The sequence below is a fragment of the Lathamus discolor genome, chromosome 6 (assembly GCF_037157495.1).
Source record: "Lathamus discolor isolate bLatDis1 chromosome 6, bLatDis1.hap1, whole genome shotgun sequence".
Lineage (NCBI taxonomy): Eukaryota > Metazoa > Chordata > Aves > Psittaciformes > Psittacidae > Lathamus > Lathamus discolor.
In genome coordinates, this window is record NC_088889.1 from 26,236,201 (window position 1) to 26,253,914 (window position 17,714).

Genomic DNA, 17,714 nt, shown 5'->3' on the forward strand with positions numbered 1-17,714 from the left:
TCTTTTAATCAGTAACTCTAAAAAACTTCAAAAATTAACTATGCTATCTAAATAACAGGAAAAGCTTCAAATAACTTTGCCATCATCTTTGGGCCCAAACTGGGGGATGGTGGAGATTCTGTCAGTCCTGAAAGTATGCTTGGTCTAGCAACCCCTTCTCAGGAAAATCTTAACAGGTCTCCTAGTATGTCACAGCTAAGCTGGGAATTAAGACAGATACAAATGCCGTCAAACTGAACAGGAACGGAAACAGGTCACTGCTGAGAGAGGGCTTTAGAAACCTGCTCTGCTTCCCTCACAGAAGTTGTATGAGCAAGCAAAGACTGAGCACCACTCCAGATATTAAACTAAGAAAGGATTTTTTCTCACTGAACTCCTCCTCCTCCCAGGAAGGAATGGCATTATAGAAGACAGCTGGTGAAAACTTGATGGCTGTTTTAAATAGCCCATGTTTCATTCCCAATTGAAAAAATGAATGGTCTTTCTATATTGAAACTCTTGCCTATTTCCTAGAAACAATATGTCCCATTGGTTTTAGGAGAACTGGAGGGACTATATTTTGTTCTAGTAACACTGATGCATCCCTCTAAATGTTTGGGCAGGGCATGTTCCAGCATCTTTAACACAGCAGCAAGTACACGTGGATAGTTGCCACTGGCAACTTTCTCTCTGCAGACTATCAGCACTGTCATATATATAATAGTGTAAACAAAAGGACGTCTCTTGCAGTGAATGCTAAACATACGTAAGCCTGTGTTCTGCCTCCTTATTTAGCTTATCCATCCATCTCAGTGTCCACTACTGCAGTAACACTGTCATTCAAGACCAGCACTGGAAGGAAGTCTCTTTAGCTGTCCAACAAACTTTCTCTCAGTCTTTGTGGTGGTAAGAACATGGGTGATAAAACTGCAGCGTGGCTGTTCACATTGATCGGACATTTGGAGTCCTACTTTAGGCTTCTTGGCTTTTGACACCTGCCAGCTTTTACACCCTATATTTCTGAACGCCTTTTCTGTGGCTAGAACTTTTTACAGCTTGATGTTATTAACTTACTGCACCAAGCTTTGCTGTTCTTTCTCATGCACCCACTGCAGTTGCATGGATGGAGGAATAACTTCCCTTCCCCCAGCTGCAAGCTCCTCAGATATTTCTGCCTTGGCTTTGAATTTCTGCAGAGGCTGGACAATGAAGACCTCTTCTATTGGCAGGGTCATCCTGTACCTGCTGTAAAAAGATGCTCCAAAACCTGCCTTTCACATGGCACAGTGCACTGCCAAGCTCATGCCTCTGCTTCACGAGCATAGATGCTTTAAGCGCTTGCTTAAAGTGTGATTAATGTCTGTGATGCCTGTGCACACCTGAGCAGGGGGCTGTTTCTATGGAACAAGCCTTTCACACAACACATTCCACCTTCACACTTTGTGCAGCGACAGACAAAGCAGAATGGAAGAGAATAAGTAAAAGACATCACAGAAGACAAACACTAGTGCTGAATGATGGGATTAGCCAAAGGACAAGCCAAGACGGTTAAGAAGCCAGGCTGTTAGCCAGTACCTAGAAGACACGTGGGATTGTGTGGGGCTCTTAGCTTCACTGCTCTTCACCACTGATGGATTTCTATAGCAATGGAATGAAACGAGAAATGAGTAGTGCACATGCCACAGGACAGCATGACCAGCCCAACAACAGCATGAGCCAGCCAGAGGGACACCCCATGCAGCTCACCTAGAAAGTAATGAAGATACAGGCTTTTCAACAGAATTGCTCCTTTCCCATGGCTTCTTCCCAGAGTCTAGAAAACAAAAATGAAAAGTTACTGTTGATTATTTTTTCTCTAAAGATAAAAATATCCTGAAGTTTACTGTCTTACACAGCTGCTTTCATACAGTGAGGATGAGCAACTTGGAAAGATCCAGGAAAGCAGGACTGATTGAATGAATGAATATTGAATGAATATATGAGGTTGCCTATATTACTGAGAAAGCATTGGCAAAAATCTGCATAATGATCCTTTTAATAAGGCACCAGATAGTTAAACAATGGAACTGGATCAGTAGGAGGAAATGCATAAATCATTTCTATTAAGAAATACAGGCTAATTGCTACAAGGCTTATTTTATTATGTACAATCCTTATTTATATTTTAAGTTAAAAAGGCCTAGCTTTTTTTGTCAGCATAGTTGGCAGAAAATATGGGTGTAGCCAAAAAAAGGGAGTGAGACCCCCAAGATACAAATCTCCACAGAGAATTTAATGTTGTCTAGATTTCTAACTTGCAGAACATTCCTAAAAGCTCCACTAAGCAACCTGTTACTGAAAACGCTTACTACTGTTTTAATCCCCTCCTAAAATAAAGTGAACTGTTTCAGACTTCAGTAACACACAACTTCATGCACAAGGGTTTGCTCCTCCACGAGGTCCTAAAAAGCTCCTTAAAAGAATTATGTCACTCTCAGGAAATGTCTAGATATCATTCCTCATTTACATGCATCTTTCTCCTGGCTTCTTCCCCTTCCCTTGCAAAGCATGCAAATAGTGGCTTTGTTTCAAAAGGAAGCTGGTATGGTTAAATACTCATTCCCTTCAGAAAGGTTTCTTTTAGCACATATGAAAGCCAAGACTGATGCAAGAATGACCCTAACTGGCTTGCAGCTTATCTACTCAGAGACAGTCATTTCAACTCATCATAGGAAAAACATGTTTTGGGGGCTCCTTAATTTCACCTAGCAATTCTGAGGACCAGGCTCACTGCAACAAGCTACCAAGGCCCATTCCCTAACTGCATAAACCAGCAGACAGCTACACTACAAAGAAGAAAATAATACAGCTTTTTTTACTCTTAGAAGACTTCACAATGTTGAAGACACAGATCCTTAGTTACATGACTGGGCCCCACTAACTAAACTGGCTGTATTGGCATTGTCTCGACTGTGAAGTGTATAAAATCACAACTTCTTGCTGAGTATAGTTTTTAAAACAACAGGTATTTGAGAATTTTTCCCTTAGTTGCATTCAGAAGTAGGATGATGAACCCAGAGTCTGGAAGTGGTGGAAAAGACTAGACTAAGAAGACAACTACAGCACTAGTAGTTTGATTTAATACCTGATGAATTTTGCTGCTGCTGGGTGGAACCTCGTGTACTGGGTGAAGGAGAGGTGCTAGCATCATCCTACAAAGAGAAAAACAGGACATTACTGAATTATGGAGATGAAGCAGAGTCCTCTTCTGCTCTATAGACCAGTTGCAGCACAGGTGGTACAAAAGCAAGTTTCCTCCAAGCATGTCTAACAGGCACTGCTGCCAAGGTATATGCTCAAGCTCATTTAAACTTCAACCTTTCTCTCCCTTTAGCATGGCAAAATACGTACTTTTTAATTTTTGATAATATGGACATCTTCTCATGATTTCAATGAATCACCCTCATCCCTGTACACCAAACCAGGCTGTATTACCACTCTAAAGTTCTGGCTGCTGATGTTTAAATACAAACCACCCACTTCCCAAATTTAGATATGGGAACTGAGCTGTCTGAAGGAACAGTAAGTCAGATCCCAGCCTTTTAGCCCAGGAGAGCCACTGGTATTAGTAAGAATAGTCCAGGTACTACCAAAGGTAACTAAGTAATCCAATCCTCGTAAGTAGAAGATTAAACACTACATCACATATTTGGACTCTTTTTTCTGAGTTTTATAACAGATCATAAAACATTCGCCTCTGTATTTGATACGTCAATACTATTTAGCAACCCTAACAACACACTCAGGAAAAGCATTAACTCTGCATTGTAAAATGAAATTGCACCCAGTCTGACAGAAGATCCCTCACCGCAAAGTGTCCTCAAGATACATGTCAAACAGACATTCTCTAAAACACATTTCTGAGCAGTTTGGTGCTACCAAAAAGTTTGATTTAGGATGTAAACTAATGCAGAGTTTCAGGGGGAGAGAAGAAAGTGCAGAAAGACAGCAGAGGCTGAATAGTTAGAAGCTAAATGGTGCCTTTCATCTCTGAGTGCATGGCTCAAAACCAGCTTTGGGGCAAAATTTAGAGCAATGGTTGCATAGTGGGTTCAGTAGGCAAATTCCATGCTTGAAGCATCCCTTGAGGAAGAAGCAAAAATAGCTGCTTTTCTCCTTAAACAGTGCAAAGCGCTTATGCCTGTTTTTGCTACAAACCTTTCAGACGGGGGTGAGACCTACATTTTCCAAATGCATTTCCTACTGAGTAGCTGTTACTTTATCTTTGGAGGCAAGATCTTTATATAGGTGATACAAGGCACACATGACGCTTTACAAATTTGCAGCCATGGCAGAGAGCCTTCATGAGGGTGCTGGTTAGCAACAGGAATGCTGTATGAGCAGCAGCCCAGAAAAGCACCACATGGGAAGGGACAGTGTACATCCTGGCCTCTCTTGAGACTGGAAAGGTCTCCCATGCTTTACCAGTTCAGTGGGCAAAAAATAAGTGTTTTAATCTGCATGTTGAACTCAAAATTGGTGAATCAAGTTCAGCGTAAAGACTGAGCAAAATAAAACCTCTTACTTGCTTTTGTGGACAACATACAAACAGAACAGTTAAAACAGAGGTGAATCAATGTTCTCTGAGGCTCTTCAAGCTCTGTCATCTCATTTTAGTGTAGGTATCATGAACACATATTTTAACCTTTGAATGGTCTAATGGTTAATGCACTGTTACCCCTTCACACCCCCAGAGACATTTTGCATGTGCGCTCTGGGGTCTGAAGTGAGCAGATTCTTGCTTTGCATGGAGGCTGACAATCCAAAATTATAGCACATAGTTGATGATCCACATTGCTGAAATTGCAAATTTAAAATAAGAATCATAAACTTTATCTCAAATTTACTTATCAGAAGGCCCCATGCATCTTCTGATGAGGCAAGAACTTAGGATACCTACAATACTTGGATCAGACCATGAGAAAGCACCTATTAACCTAGTTTGGACAATACCTCACCTATGAATAAGGCAGCAGTTCTTGTTTATAGGCTGCTGTTCCCAGGAAAGGTGGAAGCAGTTACATTTAGCTTCTGACTGAATGTGCAAATCTATTCCTGGATCAGCACTGCTTGCCACTGCCTGCCACACAAAGTGAATGAGCACAGGACTTTGGCTTACGAGGCAGCACATCAACATATTTGCAAGAGCAGAACAGTGAGGAGTCTTTCACTTACATTCTGGCTTTCCTCTTCCTTTTTGTCAGCTGGCTTGTCTGACTGCGACGCTGCTTTCCTCCTTTGCAAAGGAACATGAGATAGGACACACAGTCAACCCTCTAGAAACATATCTTCCATGTGGGAAGGCTGATTCAGGCTCTGGTGGGAGTTATTATATACTTAGTTCATCCAAGGGAATGTGATAGAGGCTGATGAGTTTGGTTGCGTAGGATTAGGGTGGAGGGGAGGAATCCAGACCTTGGTGATACAACTCAGGGAGAGGGGCAAAATTATGAGGTGTTGAACAGAGGAACAGAGGGTGCAGAGCATAAGGAAATGTGTTGCAGTGGAGGAAAGAGGCACAGCTGGATATGAAACTGGGTGAGAAAGGGACGGCTTCTCCCTAGGGCTGAGGAGGTGGTGGCTGGCTCCCGTGTTCTAACACAGGACGAACACCCCAAATCACCAAGGGTTTCTGAAGGCCAAGCTAACCCTCCCCCAGGTGGCTCAGGTGGGTATTGCAGAGATGACACTCTTCTAGCTCCAGGATCATTCTGTCACCTGTCCTTTATCCTCCCACTCCTATTCTCACTCAGTGAAAGGGCAGTGATCCCATGTGATTGGATGAGATCCAGAAAAGCCCTTCAACCCACGTCCATCCCCACTGGAAAAGATCAGGCACTGTTTCTGTTCAGTCAAGACCCCTTCTCCCCTCAGGGTGGGAAAGCTCTGGCTGGAGACTAAGAGCCAGGAACCAAGTGCACCAGCCTGGGTTTTCAAGTGCCTTTGGTGGGTCTCAAATCCAGTTCAAAGGCAGCAGAGCTGCTCCTAAACCCCGTGGCAGTGTTGGTGATGCCTACAGAACTTGAGTGAGCACCTGAGACTCTCACACTGTCCTGCTTCCTGAGGAGAAGCAGTGGCAAAGAGCTGCAGTCCATTCACTGGATCAATTGGACATGAGAGTAAACAAAGATGTTGGCTGTTCATCTTTGAAGAGCACATGGTAAAACTTCTTGGGTGTTAACAACACTGGCAGAGGTAAACCAAATACTTGATTTTCAAGTCCTGTTTAGGGTCTAAAGAGTACTCCAGTGTTCCAGGCACTGATTCTCTAGACATCCGATTTCCCATTTTAGACAATTAGGGGAACTGCGGCTCTAGTCTCCGCATGAACTTTGGTTGTGATGATCCTTATCCACCTGTGAACACTACCCTTAGCAGATGCTTTTTAAAACACCAATATGATAGATTTTTCATTTAGTCTTCCTTCTGAAGTGGACAAAATTAATCTCACGGAACAAAAAATCCCAATGGCACTTAGAAAGGGTTCTGAGTTTCAAAGCACTGCTACAGGTTTGTCAGAGGATTTTGTTTTTTTATATCACTGGCAAAAGAAAAGCCTCACTGGGTACAAAAATTGGAGGCTTTTATGTAAATCTGACAGAAAACTAGGAGTAAAACACATGTGTTTGTAGGACACAGTGCTCTGTGGGAATTATTTCCAGATATTCAACTGCATTAATTATTTTATTGGATCAGTAATAATTTTTATATTCTTTTTCTAATATTGACTTGATTCTTCTGAGAAAAAAGTTTGCAATGATTACGAATTTCAGTGAGAGAAATACTTCCCCGGGTGAGAGACCAGTGTTAAGATTTATGTCCTGCAAGAAACTTAACTGGGCTAGGAACTATAGTAGTTTGTGAGAGAGTTCATTATTCTGCTTGCACTTCAGTTCTGAAGCAAAGGGCTGTTCTCATGGGGGCCACTAATACTAGAGAGCAGTATTTTATACCACCTGACCTCTTAGAAGCGTTTTCCTTCATTACTTACCCAGCATTAGATGCATTCCCTGTTTCTGAGCATGTGGTTTTCTGCTCAGCAAAGGGCCCCTGGTATCCCAGGCTTGTCACTCAGTGATTTCTGTACTGAACACGCTCAGTTTAAAGAAACCATCTTTTTAACTCCTGCCTGTCAGCTTGATAAGAGCAACCTGAAACACAATGCCAGGTTCTTCCCTTTTCTATGTCATCACAAATAAAAAGGGCTTTGCAGCCAAAAGAAATCCTCTCAGTAACAGTTTAACAGCATGTGCCCAGATTGCACCCTTGACTGAAAATTCATTACAATTCCATGGCTTTGTGAAGCAAAACTTAGGAAACAATTCTGTTGCTGTCAATGCCCTGGGAAAGGATGCTTATGGTAGTGCAGGTTCTTTTGTTGATACTGAGAGAATTTGACCCTGAATACCTGAAGACACCAGAACCCACTGTGAAAAGCTGTACTGGAGTACATGTTAGACTAGAACCACAGAAATTTGCAGGATTTCTATAACCAAGCATATGAAATGTCCATTTACGTTGTTTGCTTGAACGGAAGGAGTTACCCCAGCATCTAGTCACAGAACCTTACTTTGCTTACAGATGTCATTCAGCTCAGCAAAGTCAGTCTTGACAGGTAGCAGCACAAAATAGATCAGAAAGTGAACCAGTAAATAACTATTAAAAGCTGTTCAGCTATTTTAGTTCGGAAAAGAACGGAAATGATCTGTTTGGTATTTTACACTGCTGGGAACATTTTATACGGTTGTGTATCCACCCTCTGAGCTGGAAACTGGTTTTGTATTGGACAATATATTTAAGAACTCCATCTCTGTGCACTATACAACTGTACCTACTCTTCATTATTTTACTCATCCTTTTCTTTCACTATTCATACATTGAAAAAGATAGAGCTAAAAATCAAACATCTAACACTAGGAGCTTGGGAGTCTGACAGAACATTACTGATGGAATCAGGAGAAAGCAGGAAGAAAAAATAATTGGAATAATTGAGTGTCTTTTAACAGCTGGTAGCTTGATACATCATGACTCACTTTAGATGAAAATATCTTGACTAGCCTGTCTGAAATGCACTGAGAATCAATAAAAATTCACCTGCCAAGATGTTGCCCTTTTATTGCAGTTCTGTTAATGTTTTTAGGTTCAACATCCTGAATGTGTTGTATAAAGAATAATTTGTTTAAGTTCCTTTCATAGTTTCCTCTATCTGAAGACAGTAACTTTGAAATAGATCTGGTAAAATGGCAAAAGTCCAGAGGATATATTTGTCACCATCTTCGAAGGCTACCACACTGAAGGATTCCTTACAGCAGCTAAACCCTGCCAGGTATCATTGCTGCAACATCTACAGTTTCAGATATATATATATGTATGTATATATATATATATGCACACACAGTTTCACCAGGCAATGCTGGTGACTAGCATCTATGTAGATCTGGTCAAATTTCAAAGAAGCACCAAAGTCATCCACTGATAACCAAACTGACAGCATCTTGTTCCACAATTTGTTGCAGAGCTCACACTAGTGCTTACTTGAAGTCTGAATACAAACCTTTTTGCCAGCAATTTATTCATTTCTTCCATTAGTCCTCCTCCGCCTCCTCCACTACTTGTTCGATTGGCATCACTTTTAGAGACCCCACTGGGGCTGGACCCTCCTGAACCATCTTCTGGCTTAAGACAGAAATAAGCATTGGAATTAATGAAAAGTTGCATTTACAACCACACCCTCAATGATTAGTTTTCCTAATTATTAGAATAAGTGATCACCACCACAGCCCAAAAACAGAGATAGGATGTGTTCTGCCTTGGAATAAAGACCTTACTAAGACCAGGAGCTGTCTGGGTGAGGCAAATATATGGACAAATGATGAAAACCCCTAGAGTTTTCAGAGCACCCCTGGAGTGCTCTTTGTTCATGATTGTGTTCATGCATGCTCATGCAACCTTTACCTAAGTGGACACCTATTGATGTGCTGCCTCAACAGTCTACACTGGTTTTGGTAATCATGATGCAGTTTTAACCACTTATAATAAAACACTAACAGTGCAATGGTGGGCTTTGCAGAAGTACTGAAATCCTGGCAACGTGAGAACTCAGTGATTTGATAATTAACATTTTCTGAGGAGCAGGAATTCCACCAAACATCTGCTGCTCAGCTGTATTTGCACTACAAATTCAAATTTCAGAGTTCACCTAAGGGGGGGGCAGCTGAAGCGTGTTTCACCGTATTTCACACTGGATTTGCAGGTCATTACACCAAGCTGCACCAGGCTTTCCCGCAGCATAGAAGAGCCCCTGGGGGAGTCCTGGTGCCACCTCCTTACCCGTTGAACTCTCCTTAGTTTGGCACCAGCCAGAGCCGCTGCGAGCCCTGACACTGACCCATCTTCAGTGCCAACCCCTTGGCCAGCACCTGCCGGCAGGGGGGGAGGTGGGGGGGGCGCAGCTCCCATGGGTGGCGGAGGGACTGGGGGGGGTGGCGGAGGTGGGGGCCCCCCGGACGAAGTGGGGATCACAGCAGCGCCACTGGGATGACCAGGTGGAAGTGCTGGGCCTGAAATGCAGAGAATACGAGTTACACTTGACATAACTATCTCCTCCAGCCTGCACAAGGTCATGTTTCCGCTCCCAGGGTCATGACCTGACTGCATGACGAGTGATCAATGCAAGGAAGCACCAAGCATACAGGAAAATGGGAAAGGGTAGTTGCATCAGTGGTCAATCAGCTACAGGTGTGTCCTCCTGCAACACCCTGCCACCGATCAACTAGCCTTTTCCCTCCTCTTCTCACTGGCTGGGCTAGTGTTGTATTCTGTGCTGAACTCAAAACACAGACAACACTTCTCAATTCATACGTGGCATCTTCTGCTTGTCTCATAGCTTTCGATGTGCAGATGATAAACAACATCAACCAACTCCACGGACTTTAGTTTACATCAGTTTTTCACCAGACTCATGGACTACAGCGACACATCCTCCTTTCTGTTAATGCAAGGTGTATGGCCTCAGCCAGTCTTGCAAAACAATGGGGGAGACTCCAGCTCCAAGCACCCCGAGGTTCAGCAAAGCTCCTCAAGCAGCAGCTTGTTGGAGGGGCTGGTGGTGGGTAACTCCATTGCACTGTTTTGCCTGTCTCTAACAGGTCAATTGAACAAATGCACCTGTCCAAGGGTATTTCTCCACATTATACTCTCTCAGAACAGGCTGCTCCTGATATGTAATCACAAGTTCAGTTGCTCAGTACGTGTTATTTTGAAAGACAGGCAGGTTTTGACTGAGGAACATTTGGGAACTGTATTTAACATCAACAGGCTGTTTTTCTTCTTATCTAGGTTTTCTTACAATACTGACTTATTTCTGTGGTTATTTCTGCCATTATTTCACACTCCCAATTCCATTCTTGAACTGAACCATAGCTGCTATTAGAAATAATTTAAACATTTCAACCCCTCTTTGGCTCACAAACATAACAGCCAGTAATTCATTGTGGGCACAGTTAATTGTAATTGCAAAACTACACCCACCTAATTAGAAGGCAGCCTGAGGCAAAAATTGAACTGAGTCAAAATAATGGACTGATGTGAGCTTAAAATAACTTTACTGAACTAAGTAGATTTCAAGGGCTTATATCAGCAGGACTAAGCCTCTAGTGGCTGCAATAATATTTTTAGCAGAAAGCAAAAGGAAATGTCTCAGTTTTCTTCCTTTTCTAAGCACATCATTTTAGCATTATATGTGGTTATGAACAGGAATGGATGTGAGTGAAAAAATGTATGAACTGAACTGCAATAGGCATTACTTGTGACTTCTAACTCCGCAGGCTTTAGATGAACACTAGAAATCAAGACCCTATGCAAAGTGGCAGACCCAAGTTCTTGATCTGCCTGCAATAAAAAAGGTTTGCTGGAATAGTTATAGTGACAAGTCCTCCACTACAAATGAAGTTTATACCAGGAAGTTACACAAGCACAGGGGAGTCTATAACAAAACCATGTTACATCTTTTGCTAGTAACAGAAATACCACTGAAGAAAAAGAATAAAAATCACAGCCTCTACCAGTACTGATACATGGACAACTAGTCAACCGCAGACCTGGCCTCCAGCTTCAGATGAACCCATCCACTACATTTGGACCAGCTGAAAATAGGTTTTGTACTGCAAAGTGCAATTTGACTCTGCTGAATGATAAAAGTCTCCTTCTGGGCTAATACAGTAAGAATATGCACTGCAAGATCCCAGCTACAGGGCCCTGGTCCTGTAATTCTTGTTTTACACCTTGCTTTTAGCTCAGAGGGTCCCTGGACCAGTCATGAGTGATTTCGGTACTTTTACACCTTTCAGAAATCACATGAAGCAGAAGTAGCCTTTGGTCTCTCAGCTCTTTTCTAGTGGTCACACGAAGTGCCAATGGGGCTTTTTAAACAGCTGAAAGCTAAGGCTTTGTACAGGTCACAACTCATTCAAAATCAGTACTTACTCAAGTGGGCAATGGCTGATGAAGTCATGTAAGGAGGGGTCCTCCTGGGCATAGTCACCTCAGACACAGCAGCGTAAGGGGGAGGCAATGGAAGACAGTATGACATGGGCTGGTCAGACTGCTGAAGAGGACGTGATGATGGATGGGAGGATAGGGAGGGAGCCTGGCAAAAGGAGTTGGGGGGGCTGGTGATGGTGGGCAGTAGGGAAGAGGGTGCAGGTCCTAGGTGTGGAAAGAAGGACCCGTCCACACTTTTCACCTGGGTTACAGAGGGGCCTAAAGCAATTTGTTCTTCAGGATGGCCATTCAGAGGTATGTTTGCCAAGGTCTCCTGGCTTGCTTTATTTGTGGGTCCCTTGACCCTCTCAGGCAGGGCAGGAATCAAAGGCAGGATGGTGGGACCTCGTGGCTGTGGGACATCACCCCTCTGCAGAGGTGGTGCATTTGTGGCAGAGGAAGCAGAAGACCAAGGAGAGCATGAAAGAGAAAGGTGCCTGAGAGGCTGGCGAGAGGCAAAGGGGAAGGGGGAAGGATGGGGAGGTGGTGGAGACAGTGAGGTTCGCCTGATGCCTGGCATTATGGTCCTGAGGTTTGGGCAGGCTGGAGAGGGGGAACCTGAGCCTGTTGGCAGCTCAGAGGCTGAGTGACTGTGCAGGAGCTGCGGTGTGTCTTTGGCTCTCCACAGGGGTCTGAAAGAGAATGGACTAGTGGGCTCGGGGACAGCGGCTGCCGAAGAGACAGCACTGGCATGAGGTGGTGGTAGGGGCACAGCACCAGAGGCAGGAGCACTGAAGTCACTGCAGGTGGGAGGAGGAGACTGGGGCTGAGAGGGGGGAGAGCACACGCTTATCTGACGGGTGGAAACTAAAAGAACAGAAAAGACAAATGAAAAGAATAAGATGGATACGCGGCAGGAATGAAACCAAGGCAAAGCGGAACGGAGAAAAAGGAACCGTGAAGTAAACGCAAACAGAAACTCAAACAAATCAAAGAGGAGATGGTGCAGGCACTGGCGTGGGGGTTTCCAATCCTCAGCAGAACTGAGCCTGTGTTGAACAGGACCCTGGCAGAACGGGATGGGCTGCGTGCTGCAGTGCCAGTGAAGCTCCTCCAAGCCCCATGTGAATCTGAGTCAGGATCACGAGCATCACCCTTGCACCAGGCCACCAGGCAGTGGCCACCTTGCAGCCAGGAAGGGAACAGCCAGAAGCCCCTGGGAACCATGTCCTGCTTCTCACAGATGCTGAGGCAGGATTTTGGCTATGTTCCCTATGCAGAATCGTACGCAGTAACCTCTGTCGAAACAGAGGCCAACAACTTCTGTTGCTGACTAAGATATGTGTGTATGTCTGAACTGGTTTCAAGCCAAAACCTAAAAAGTTTTAACAGCTGAGGGAAAACACTGCACTTATGTGGCCATATTAACTGAAAAAAAATCCCCAAAACAAAAGCCCAAACACAAGATGGCCATCTTGGCTTGCTTGCTCTGCCTTCTTTCAGGGAGGCAAAGTCATACTTTGTTGTTATAAGCTATTCCTGTCATCTCTCAGCTTAATGCAACTTAATATGCTATAGAAGATTTTCATAAGCTCATTAAATATATATATTTTTTCCATCAAGCTTACAGAAGACTCCTCACTTCATGACCACAAAATCCCCATCAGTGAGCATCTAGAGCTGTATTTTCCTCTGCACTGTAGTTTGCTTTGTGCTGCACAGTAATGGGGAGTGCCTGACCTGGCACATCCAGCACATTAACTGCTGTGTGCTGACATCCCCTGGAAACATGAAGTCAACTCTTGTGATGGCTGTGCTACCTGCTCTCCTCATGGGGGTGGAAGAAGCAGGGCCAGAGCCCCTTGGTATGCCTGAAGTCCCTCTCAGCTGTACAAGTTCTTCGAAGTGCTTTTGCACTAGCTCCACCTGATGCCCTGTACATGAGCCTCTCTGAAATCATGCCCAAATGCATGTAAGTCTCTAGCTGAAAATGCTTTAAAATCTAATCATAGCTATAACCACTTGTAGCAGTCTAGCTCTTGTATAGCACCACACAAAACCCAACTACATCTAGAGAAAACAAGTGAGAAGAGACTATATCTGCTTGGTTTGATACATGCCTGTGGTAGAGGTTCTTCTTTCCAGAGATTCCTGGCGCTGTTGCTGTTGCTCCATCACTTGTCTAAAACAGCAATACAAAAACCCTCAGTCATTACGTATTCTTTACAAATTTGAGTAAAAGCTTTACACACTGAGAAGCACTCAAGCCGTATGTCTCAGCTGGCATAAGCGGGTCCATCAGAGAAATGCTGATCCCTTGAGATGAAGGTGAGTTTGATTTCACTTGCCCTGGCTGCAGCGATGCCACTGCACGCTTTAGGGAAGTATAACCAGGACATTGCCCTTCACCTGCTGGACATGGCAGGGGTTGGATGATTCATTTAAAATAGCTTTTCAGTGGGCTCTGTGCGAGGAACAGTCAGCACCCAATTCCAGGAGAGCACAGCAGCTATGAGTGTTGCTAACCTGAAGTGCATGAGCATTGCAAGGAAAGATTAAGGGGTGTCTCACATAAACTGACACAGACCTGAGTCTTTCATGATCAAGAGCCCACAGGACTTGTGTAAGAATGAAAACATAAGGAAGGTGTTAAGTGCTGACTGTACAACACCAGCTGCACATCCAAGCCCTGTGTTGGTGTTGCCAGGCTGGCTGCCAGCCTGTCACCTGACACCCCAGCAGAGCCTCTCCTGGACCCCAGCCACCGTGTTTCTTCCACAAATGAAAAGCTGACCACAACACTGCACTGCTTCTTTTTGGGCACCTTATTGCTTAGGAGCTGCTAGCTCCTGTGCTCCCCAGGCCCGGTGTCCCACACGGAAACGCACGGCCAAGCATTTTCCGTCTCCGCTTCCCAGAGACGTGCAGTTCCCAGGGTATATCAGCAGAGGTCTTCTCTCGCACGCTGCAAGCAGGAGCTGTACCTGACCCCTGCCACAAACCCACCCTGTCGTTTCTCTCGTTAAGATTGATAGCTACAACCTAGACTATTTGCTAGGCTTTTTTGGATATGGGCTAAAGGTTTCAACAACACTAAACCGAATCTGAAATTACCTTACTGAAGCACTGGGTAATAAGGCTTCTTGTAATTTTCTTCCATGGTTTCTAGGGCAAGTTTGCCTTGAGTATATTTGGGCCAGCCTTAACTGCATAGATTTCTTTCTTGTGCAAAGGCTTTATTTCATGGTCTGTACAGTAAGGCAAGCTTAACTGTAAGCAACACTTCTATTTTCACTCCTTACATAACATTTTAGAGAGATCTCCCTGTCAATTTTTTTTTACTTGTCTCATTCTGAGTCTGCAATTAGGAAAAAAAAGAAAAAAAGTATCATCTTATTTACATACCAAGAGCAGCTTTTTAACAGGAAAAAGGTCCAGAAATATAAAGGTATATTAGGTAGGAAAAAAGAATGTCTTAATCTGCAAAATGAATTTCCCAAATTTCAATTCTAATTCAATAGATGGGAAAATGAAAATCCACGATTTCACTGTGGAGGGATCAATCCTAAACTAGTTTTATGTTTAGGACATGCAATCCATCAAATGCAGGCAATTTCTGGAAAGCTGTTCTAGGCATCTGAGAAAATTATTCCAGGTGCAAAGGGGGCAGTTTCAATAACAGATGGCTGATTCAACTGGTTTCATTTAAGCTCTGACACTTTAAAGCAAATAAACAGAAATCTTCACTTCAATACATACCCTGGCTCTTACTTGATAGTTATGGGCTGAACACATGCAACAGCATCAACTGCACTGCTAAAATTCCAATTGTAAACACATGTACTAAGAATTTCCTAAGCATACCATCCCCTACCTTAGCTTGGCATTTATTAGCAAAATTTGATGATGAAAAACAACTTGACACACAGATTTTCCACCTTAGACCTGGGGGAAATTCTAGACTTATCTGGAGGACAGACTTGGAAAACCCCAGCCTGACCGCCCAGGAAAGAAATATGGGTAAGACATCTTCAAGTTGTTAGAGCTGCTGCAGAGCAGATAGAAGTGCAAGGTGCTCCCCAAAATAAGGGTGAGCCATTGCCAGTCCTGTCTGCACTTTGGCAGAAGCAGTTTATACGTGTCTCCCACACTAAAGGAAAAGGGAGAAGTTCTAATGTTTAGTGCTAAAGAAGTGCTAAAAGGAGAAGTTCCTACACTCTTAGGAAGTCCAATTTATTCCAGGGGAACTAAATAAAGCTTGACATTGGCACAAGGCTGCTTAAGGAGTATGCAAGGAGTAAAGCACGAGAGGGGCAAATTTTACTCTGACTTAAAAATATATTCTTCTAACATTTGTGTAAAGGTCTCTAAACCCCTGTTAAACAGACGGAACTGCAGCGTAGTTACCATAACTTAATTTTCTTGCCTGCTTATAAGATGTTCAAAAAAAGCTAGGCCTAAAATTAGGTCTGTTCTCTTATAGAAGGCATCAGCATAATTAAAGCTGAAAATCCTCCAGTGCAGAAGCAGTGCATCTACTGGCATAGCTTATTCCAGTCCAGTGGAGCAAAAGAGGCTTTCCCAGAACCATGTGCCCTGTAGCAGTCAGACAATACCTATGTAAAAGGCTTTTACTGCCTCTAAACAAAAAATAATATTTTTATATATATATATATATATATTCTTACTAATGTAGTTAAGCTGCTCACACTTTAAATGTACATGACACCTAAATACCTAAATTTGGGGTCTGAGTTACATAAGTCTGAAGAATCAGTGATTTGTATTGGTTAAATGAAGACTGGGATGCTGCCTTTCAGCCAGGTGGCAGGGACAGGCAGCATCCCCCCACCTCTGGGTGAGCAGGAGCTCTCCTCTGGCCTCTGTGATAGCTTTGCTGTCCCAAAGTAAATCTGACAAAACTCAAGTGAAATATTATTATCCACTGACCCATTTAATAGTCATATGTGTATCCCTACGAAACCTTAGTCCTGAGATACTGCTGCACCAGGTATTTCTATTGCTGTCACAGGAATCTGGCCTGAATCAACAAAGCTGCCATGTGATGGACCTCATAATTTCATTATGGAGATTCCTGCCCACCTCCCCTTTGATGTCAAGAAGAACACTCTTAGCAGCTAGAGAAAAGGACATGTGTGATAATGGCACTAAGTCTAACATAAGTGTAAAGGTGAAGGGCATGACTTTATACTTTCATTCATTATTTTTGTTTAGAGAAAAACATCCATAAAAGGAACAGCATATGTTTTAGGAAATAGCTACACACAAAATGGGCCTAAGCTATTACTCAGCGTGCAGTCCATCAGATGCTCTTTGGGAAATATGACTGTCAACCGCCAGCAGATGATCCAGAACAGGAAAAGGCTAGGCTTTCTTACTTAATATGCCTGAGAAACACACACTCTGCAAATCTCTTTTAAATGTGTTTTGTCTTTAACTCTGAACATTGCTTGCTTTTGAGCAAAGAGTTTGCCTAGAGCTTCAGTTCATCTCACCCTTTAAAAGCCAACACAGAATCATTAGCAATAATTGCAGAAACTTAGAATCAGCTTAAAATAGATACAAGTAAAAAGAACAGCTTATTGGTGAGCAAGGCCTGCACGTTCATCCAAGCTACAAACTAGAACTCTGCTGTAATTGATGAACTCACCTTCTCTGTGCTTCCATCTCATCTGGAGATGGCCCATTCTGGACCTGGCGCTGGGCAGCTGGACCTAAAGAAAAAATGAGAGAATGCTATTAGGAAAGCAAATGTGGCTGACTTCTCCAAAAAACAGTGCCACTCAGAGTAACGGCTTCTCCATCTTACTGTGAGAGAAAAATGTCAAGAATTATTGTCCCCTTCTTGATTTTTTTTAATTATTTTTTTCCTATTACACAAATCATCATCTCCTATAAATCTTCAGTCCCACTGGGAGAATCCAATGGCTAAATGTGTGAGCAGATCTGTCCACTGTCCAGAAACTTGGCATCATCGAAGCTGTAGACTATATACTAACCCCTTGGAGACAGTGAAGACCCATAGTGTTGCAAAAAATGTCCTGTGGAAGGACAGTCCATTGCACTGGCGTGCATCTCTAGCTTCTGCAGGGTTCAGATCCAGTTCAGATCCCTGGTTTATTCTGTGCTTGCACAGTGATTCAGCCACAATGCTGAATTTATGAGCATACATGCTAGCTAGTGCTGCTTTGATG

At 43.3% G+C, this 17,714-nt stretch overlaps 1 protein-coding gene across 3 annotated transcripts in view; it reads right to left on the reverse strand.

Moving 5' to 3' along the window:
* The window catches only part of EVL (Enah/Vasp-like), a 152,344-nt gene that overhangs the window by 2,884 nt on the left and 131,746 nt on the right, over positions 1-17,714 (reverse strand). For 2 of the 3 annotated variants that reach the window (XM_065685373.1, XM_065685372.1), the window contains exons 4-11: positions 17,171-17,234; positions 13,620-13,681; positions 9,349-9,578; positions 8,573-8,694; positions 5,194-5,254; positions 3,104-3,170; positions 1,726-1,792; positions 1,555-1,617 (exon numbers count right to left, since the gene is read on the reverse strand). In XM_065685373.1, the coding sequence (XP_065541445.1) occupies positions 1,555-1,617; positions 1,726-1,792; positions 3,104-3,170; positions 5,194-5,254; positions 8,573-8,694; positions 9,349-9,578; positions 13,620-13,681; positions 17,171-17,234 (736 nt within the window). The remainder of the gene's footprint in view (positions 1-1,554; positions 1,618-1,725; positions 1,793-3,103; positions 3,171-5,193; positions 5,255-8,572; positions 8,695-9,348; positions 9,579-13,619; positions 13,682-17,170; positions 17,235-17,714) is intronic. The other variant, XM_065685374.1, reaches the window with a different exon arrangement.